Source organism: Pistacia vera, unplaced genomic scaffold (assembly GCF_008641045.1).
Source record: "Pistacia vera cultivar Batoury unplaced genomic scaffold, PisVer_v2 Contig277, whole genome shotgun sequence".
Classification (NCBI taxonomy): domain Eukaryota; kingdom Viridiplantae; phylum Streptophyta; class Magnoliopsida; order Sapindales; family Anacardiaceae; genus Pistacia; species Pistacia vera.
This window is the reverse complement of record NW_022196087.1, coordinates 649091-657097: the sequence shown is the minus strand read 5'-3', so window position 1 is coordinate 657097 and position 8007 is coordinate 649091. Positions and strand designations below refer to the sequence as shown.

The following is an 8007-nucleotide window of genomic DNA, read 5'->3' as shown; positions in this document are numbered from 1 at the left end:
CTCTGGTTTATTTGTCCATTTGTTATTCAAGTCAGAGAAAAAGGACAACATAGGTCACTACCATAATGTCCGCTGTTCATAGAAAAGTTGATTAATATAAATTAAATTGGTACTGGTAAATTGTCATGAACCTTCTCAAACTTAACCACATCTAAACCATTTTTTTTTTTTTTTAAAACAAGAGTAAGGTAAATCACAAATGAATTATCTTTAACGTATTTCATTTAAATTGAAGGACATATGTTAAAAAATATGTCTTACAATTACAGATATGTATGAGGCCGTACATTAGTGATTTTAAATATTCAAAAAGATGGATTTATAATTTATTTGTCATAAATTCTTTTATCATTAAAAATAAATAAATCAATAACTTTAATAGATTCTACAACTGTCCTACTGTTGTAAAGTTAGAAGCAAATTTTTAAAGATATCAGATATGTCAAAGACACTCTACGAGAAGATAATTTTTGAAATGTCAATATATTTAATTAAAAAATATTTTACAATGCATTCAAAAACTCACAATTTTTTTTAATGTAATTAATTTGATCTTAGTTAATAGTTACCAATACAAAGAGAACTACTTTTAGCAAGTAGTCAAATGCCAACAGATCCTGAATTTATTTTCGGCAAGTTGATGAGATGACACAAGGCTCACTTCACTCAAATCTAGGAACGGGTGTGGATTTAATACAGCTTCGATTTGATATTTGCAGTGAATACAGCTCATAAACCATTGGCTTCTCTGCTTTCAAAACCCGCCCATCACTCTTGAATGTTTCTAAAAATCCTCTGATACCGATTCTTCTCTTCACCGACACTCATGTCTTAACTGTTAAGCGATAAAAGCTAGCTCGCTCTAAAGCAAAAAAAGAAAAAGAAAGAACACAAAAGTAGACACAGTGAGAGAGACTTTACAGGCATAAACAGACAGATAGAGTTGGTTCTCTCTACCACGTTTTCTTTCCTCTCTGTGTCATTTCTTCATTCTTGTACGTTTTGGTAAAGATAGAGAGTAAAAGAGATGGAAGATTATAGAAGTTTATGTTCTATCTTGTTGGTGTTCTTGCTACTGACCTGCACTAGAGGGGAAAGCCCCTACAGATATTATACTTGGAATGTCACTTATGGCGACATTTACCCTCTTGGAGTGAAACAACAGGTACTTGTTTATTTTTGTTGTTTTTTAGTTTCTGCAGTTTCTTCTCCTTCTATGTTTTAGTTTTTGTTGATTTGCTTGACGCAAATGGATGGTCGGCTAATCTGGAATTCTGATAAAATGTGCAGGGCATACTAATAAACAGGCAATTTCCCGGGCCTCAAGTGGAGGCCGTGACCAATGACAACTTGATCATCAGTGTTTTCAACAGCCTGGATGAACCATTTCTGATATCTTGGTCAGTACCTCTCTTATTTTATGTTGTCTATATTTCTCCATTGTTCTTATTAATATAATAAACCATCATATTGGGGAGGATTATACTGGTTTACCAACCTGTTTAGGTTGGCCACTCGAGCGGGATGGATGAAACGGCCTTAGTTTAGATAAAAAGATCCAAGTTCTGTTTTTGAGTCTTCTAACAGAAAACAGAAGAGTTTGGAATTTTTATCATCCGGTTAAGCAAATGTGTGTGCTGATTCCAGATCTACCAACCAATTACTTGTATTTAAACAAAAAGATGAAGATTAAGGCTGTGTTTACGTTAGATCATATACCTTAAGATTCTATATTGGTTTGGCTGCCTCAAATATAAACATCGAATCTTCATCAACCTTTTAGTAACTAGTAAGTATAGATTAGGACCTAAAATATGGTAAATGTGAACTTTCTTCGTCTTTAAAGATGACCAACTGCTGGGACCAATTGTGTCAGATTCCACATGGTGCCCGGGGACAATATTACGTTTCTTGACTATGTAGTCCATATCACATTATTGAGAGTAATGATGAGGTATAACAATCAGTAATCTAAATTAAACACATGACTGTAGAAGTCATACTTTGGCCCACTCATAGACATCGCTTTGTTTAATATAACACGTTTCATGACGTGATAAGAACATTTTATTTTATTTTATAAAAGAGAGATTAAAAAAATAATAATAATAAAGAAAATGAAAAAAATCCTGTATAAGACAGTGACAAATATACGAGTAATCCTATATACACTAACCAACTAACCAATGTGTATTAATCTAAGTACTAATATTGGAAATTTGAAATTACGTGTAGTTTTATTCCAAATATATGTGTGACTAACAGAAGCTAGATTAGTTTAATGTAGAATGTTTACATTGTGTGAACAGTAACAGCTCACCCCACTATCACGTGACCTAGTACTAGTTTACAATGTTATTGGGACTTGTAAAGAATAGATTGGAAGACTTACCACGATGTTATGTAATTCATTTGTAGGAATGGTGTACAACAAAGAAGGAACTCTTGGCAAGACGGAGTTTATGGCACGAACTGCCCCATCCCACCTGGCCAGAACTTCACATATGTTCTACAAGTGAAGGATCAAATTGGTAGCTACTTCTATTTCCCCTCTCTTGCTTTCCACAAGGCTGCAGGTGGGTATGGTGGCATCACAATTGCTAGCCGCTCTGTTATTCCTGTGCCTTTTGATCCGCCTGCTGGAGATTTCACCATCCTGGCTGGTGATTGGTTCAACAAAAATCACACTGTTAGTAATCTACCCAGAAAAATTTCTATGTTCCAATGCATATTTTACGTTGACATTGAGCATCAAACATGACAAAGCGTGTATGTGGTGATAAGCTTTGCTTGGATCTTACAGGATTTGAAAGCGATTTTAGATGGTGGAAGTGATCTTCCCTTCCCTGATGGACTACTTATCAATGGTCGTGGAGCAAATGGGTACACATTCACTGTGGATCAGGGTCAGTGATTGCTATAAATAGACTCGCCTTGTGTACACGTTTTGATTTAATGGTTTTTATATAACATGAGTTTGTGCTTAAATTTGCTATCCAGGCAAGACTTACAGGTTCCGGATATCAAATGTGGGGCTTACAACTTCCATCAATTTCAGAATCCAGGGTCACAAAATGCTTCTGGTGGAGGTGGAAGGAACCCACACACTTCAGAACACATATGATTCCCTTGACATCCATTTGGGACAGTCCTATTCGGTGTTGGTGACCGCTGATCAACCAGCACAAGATTACTATATTGTTGTCTCAAGTCGTTTCACCTCTCAAGTGCTCTCCGCAACCTCAATTCTTCATTACAGTAACTCAGCTGGTAGTGTTTCTGGTCCTCCCCCTGGTGGTCCAACAACTCAGGTCGATTGGTCTCTTGAACAAGCTCGTTCTCTCAGGTATTTGTCAAACCTCTGTTTCATTTCTAGCATTTACCTCCTGCATTTTGTTATTATAATCATAATGTTTTATCTTATTTTGTATCTTACTTCAAACATGACTAGTTATACAAAATCAACTCTATTTGATAACTCTACCGAGATTCGCTAACATTAATTTTGCGAACCAGACGGAATCTAACAGCCAGTGGACCAAGACCTAATCCCCAAGGTTCATACCACTATGGATTGATCAACACTACCCATACTGTTAGACTTGAAAACTCTGCTCCAATTATCAATGGCAAGCAGAGGTATGCTGTCAATAGTGTATCGTTCATCCCAGCTGATACGCCTCTTAAGCTGGCTGACTACTTCAAGATCTCTGGAGTATTCAGCCTTGGAAGCATTCCAGATAACCCCACTGGCGGTGGTGCTTATACCCAGACTTCTGTCATGGCTGCAGATTTCCGGGGTTATGCTGAGGTTATTTTTGAGAATCCTGAAGATACTTTGCAGTCTTGGCATATTGATGGCCATAACTTCTTTGTTGTGGGGTAAGCCTATATGTTTCAATAATTATGAATTTGGTAGAATTAGCCATTACTTATAACTGCTGCAAGTATTAGCTATTTCTACCTTCTAGATTCTGAAATTGTGGCAATATTGTTATGACCAGGATGGATGGAGGGGAGTGGACACCCGCAAGCCGGTTAACTTACAATTTGAGAGACACAGTTTCTCGTTGCACTGTTCAGGTAGGACAAAAGAAAATTATTTTTAACTTCTGAAATATAGTCTCTGCAATATATGGTGTTTCAAATCTTTTTACTCACAATATTTTAACTCTGCACATCAGAAAATCCTCCCATCTTTTTTGCCATAATAATTTTGTACTCCTTCAAAAGTAATTGGAAATGCCATTTGATCTCCACTTTGACCCAAGGAATGGCAATACAAGAAATGGGCCACCAATTTTCCTTAGCTTATAAATCCCTATTTTCGTATTTCTAATCGAAATAGGACAACTCTCACAAGTGCTCTCTAAAGAAAGATTCTGATTAAGATTGATTGAAAACAAATGCACTTTGGTTACGTTGCTGTGTTTAAAATGCAGGTGTATCCCAAGTCATGGACTGCAGTTTACATGCCTTTGGACAATGTGGGAATGTGGAATATAAGGTCTGAGAACTGGGCTCGCCAGTACTTGGGACAACAATTCTATCTTCGCGTATATTCGCCTGCAAATTCATGGAGGGATGAATATCCGATCCCATCCAATGCTCTTCTATGCGGCAAGGCAGTAGGGCATCGAACTCGATCCCTGTAAAACACTGCCCTGATTACTAATGCGTCACAAGTGGGTGACGATCTGGGAAACTAGGAGTTCAAAATTTTATACTGGCTTAACTCAAGCCAATTTAATTCTGTTCTTGATAGTAGCGAGTTCTTTGTTAATTCATTAGTACATACATTCCCTCAACACAAGAATGATTTTCCCAATCTTGTGTAATTTAAAAGCTTTAGATTTATTAGATCCAATGGGGAACTTGGAACATTTCTTTTTCTCTCTTAATCATCATTGATTATTTTAATATGTTTTTTTTATTATTTAATTTTTTTTTTTCCAACTTAAAAAAATTGAAATTAAACACCGGATGAAATTTGATCTTAAAACCTTCTATACAATTTCAAGAGATGCCATCTATCAATTGAATGTACATTTGCAACAAGAAAATGACTTGAACTATTTCACTATCTGCTTCGTGAGAAGATAAAATTTGTTTTGCCTTGATGAAATCACTTCTAATTCTAAGCACAATTAAAAGATATAGTATGTTTATTCATAATAGAAAGAGTACTGTGTTCTGCCTCGAGGAAATCATTTAATCAGTATAAACGACAGCCTCAGGAGACTGCTAGATCTGACTTAAAAAATCTGGCGTTGTATGTATAGATGTTGGGCTGAAGAAGGTGCGTCTCAAATGTTACCCTGCGTGGATTAATATTGCCAAGTATGGAGACCTATGAAAGAAATTCAAAATCTCTTTTCTATGCATTATCTATTTTCTTTAATTAATGCAGGACTGGGTGTAGTTATGTCTAATTTCTAAACTTTATTGAGCGTGGACTGAATAAGCGGAGTTGAAGTCAACACCTCAAGCGCCGGTGGCGTTGACTAATTTTGGGTACATCATACATGTATAAATCCATTGGCCAAACTGATATGCGTAAACTAATTAAAATGGACAGCTCATGCTTGCAATATCCATTAATTCTATACCTGAGGATCGAAGAGAGAGTTTCAGCTGTAATTTCTTACTTTTAGAAAATATAAAAAATATTTATTAATTTTTGTTCAATTATGCTTTAAAACTATACAGTTCTTTTATATCAAAATATCATTTTTGTTTAACAAATAAAACATCCCCTGTATTTAATTTGAAAAACAAATAACGCCATTATCAAAAGCTACTCAGATCTAGATGCAAAAATCAAGTAAAGTTGAACACCTTTTATAAACTAGAAGAATTTGGCTGTTTATATGTTTTAAGATTAGTTTAAACGAAAATGGTTTTTTAAGTAAAAATACTTCCTACTAGTATTTTTAAAAACGTATTTACCAAATACTTACTGAAAAAGAAATTTAATTTGAGTTTTCACGTTCTTTGATAAAAAATGCACTTTAAGAAAATACAGATCTTGTAAATTAACTGTCTAAAAACATACTCAAAATACCTTTTCTAAAATAATAAATTCAATATATATAATATTAAATAAACATAATAAAGCTTTTAACTAGTTAACTTACTATGCTTGTATTAATCCTAGATAGAAAATTAAAAATATATTTACTTGTTTACAGGATATGAATGCCTAATTTACAAGGTTACTTCTAATAATTAATTCGCAATGTTTTTTTTTTTTTTTTGAATCGAATGATGAGATGCCAACCGTATTTTACATGTTTGACAAATGTTGAGTAAATAATTCATAAAGTTGTTCTAATTTAGAAGGTAAGACCTTAAAGTGAATGCCAAATTAGCAATGCAACTAAGTACGTATATAATGTCTTCCATGCAATTATTCGTTTCTTCTTTGACTTCCGTCTTCTCAATAAATGTTCCCGCCATTTCCCCAACGGTTCCAGCGCGTCACATTAACATGCAGTCATGAGCCAATTAATTCTTGCCTAGTGGAGTAGTAAAGAGTTTGCCAGTTGATGAAACATTGAAGCCTATAAATAAGGACACTCTTTGATCAAACAACACCAAGCAATACGGAAACTGTGAACTCACACTTTCTATTGCACTGGCTGTTGCAACAAGAAGCCATGGCTTTCTCTCAAAAATGGGTTTCTTTGATTATCCTTTTCTTTTGCATTTCCCTTCATTTGTGTGTACTCACTCTTGGTGATGATAAGGTTGACAAAACTAGGTGGCGTGGTGATGATGATTGTAGATGGGGTCGAAGACGTTGTGGTGGTCGGTTTGGTGGTCGCGGACCTCGTTATGGTGGTGGCATTGGTGGTGGAGCTGGTGGAGGAGGAGGTATCGGTGGTGGAGCAGGTGGAGGAGGAGGCATTGGCGGTGGTGCTGGAGGAGGTTTGGGTGGAGGTGGTGGTGCTGGAGGAGGTTTAGGTGGAGGTGCTGGAGCGGGTGGAGGAGGTGGCTCAGGTAAAGGCGGAGGATTTGGAGCTGGCGGTGGTGTTGGTAGTGGTGCTGGAGGAGGTGTAGGTGGAGGTGGAGGCTTTGGTAGTGGTGGAGGAGGAGGCGTTGGAGGTGGTTCGGGTAAAGGTGGAGGCTTTGGAGCTGGAGGCGGTGTTGGTGGCGGGGCTGGAGGTGGTATTGGTGGTGGAGCAGGAGGAGGAGGAGGAGGTGGAGTTGGTGGTGGTTCTGGCCACGGTGGTGGCTTTGGTGTTGGAGGAGGTGTGGGTGGTGGTGGTGCAGGAGGAGGAGGAGGTGGTGGTGGGGGTGGAGGTGGAGGAGGTGGGGGTGGATTAGGTGGAGGATCTGGACATGGGGGTGGCTTTGGTGCTGGTGGGGGTGTAGGAGGTGGAGCTGGTGGAGGCATAGGTGGCGGCGGAGGAGCTGGAGGCGGGGGTGGAGGAGGAATAGGTGGGGGTTCAGGTCATGGTGGTGGGTTTGGAGCTGGTGGAGGTGTAGGAGGAGGTGCTGGAGGAGGAGCAGGAGGTGGTATTGGTGGAGGGCATGGAGTTGGTGGTGGAGGTGGAATTGGGATTGGAATTGGGATAGGCATTGGAGTTGGAGCAGGAGCTGGCCATGGAGTAGGCAGCGGCTCTGGTAGCGGCAGTGGTGGTGGCGGCAGATAATTAAAATTTGAGTCTCAAAAACCAACCTTTGTCAATTTAAAGCTAGAAGTAGCAACCAACTGTTAATTAAAGATGTTGAAATGTGAGTTTGTTGTTTTTGTCAGTTTCTTAATCGCGAAGATTTTGGTTATCATGTAATAAAAGTTTACTTCTAATGAGTAAAGAAATGAAATTGTGAAAGAAGATCATACTTTTTGTAGTACATGAATATGATTTGTGTCTATAACAAGTACAAAGGCGATTGCATATCAGAGATGAAAGGCGCATGGCCAGTGTTTTCAAATGCGGCAGAAATAGAGTAATTTCATTATTCATACCTCGCTATAGCAGATCTACATGATCTGAGAGA

General features: G+C 37.8%; 2 protein-coding genes across 2 annotated transcripts; both read left to right on the top strand.

Moving 5' to 3' along the window:
* Window positions 1-676: 676 nt before the first annotated feature.
* LOC116133901 (L-ascorbate oxidase homolog) lies at window positions 677-4914 on the top strand. Its single transcript, XM_031419572.1, has 8 exons — window positions 677-1165; window positions 1291-1400; window positions 2419-2689; window positions 2804-2906; window positions 3001-3346; window positions 3517-3882; window positions 4005-4083; window positions 4443-4914. The coding sequence occupies exons 1-8, from the start codon at window positions 1028-1030 to the stop codon at window positions 4653-4655; spliced, it is 1626 nt and encodes a 541-aa protein (XP_031275432.1). The 5' UTR covers window positions 677-1027; the 3' UTR covers window positions 4656-4914.
* Window positions 4915-6659: 1745 nt separating this feature from the next.
* Window positions 6660-7658, top strand: LOC116133923 (glycine-rich cell wall structural protein 1-like). Its single transcript, XM_031419592.1, has one exon. The coding sequence runs from the start codon at window positions 6660-6662 to the stop codon at window positions 7656-7658; it is 999 nt and encodes a 332-aa protein (XP_031275452.1).
* Window positions 7659-8007: the final 349 nt, after the last annotated feature.

Bases quoted from the DNA above. Each gene is read 5' to 3' on its own strand.
- LOC116133923 (XM_031419592.1), top strand. From the start codon at position 6,660: ATGGCTTTCTCTCAAAAATGGGTTTCTTTGATTATCCTTTTCTTTTGC.
- LOC116133901 (XM_031419572.1), top strand. From the start codon at position 1,028: ATGGAAGATTATAGAAGTTTATGTTCTATCTTGTTGGTGTTCTTGCTA. The intron at 2,690-2,803 runs GTTAGTAATCTA...TGGATCTTACAG, and splicing joins GGTTCAACAAAAATCACACT to GATTTGAAAGCGATTTTAGA. The intron at 3,347-3,516 runs GTATTTGTCAAA...TTTGCGAACCAG, and splicing joins GAACAAGCTCGTTCTCTCAG to ACGGAATCTAACAGCCAGTG.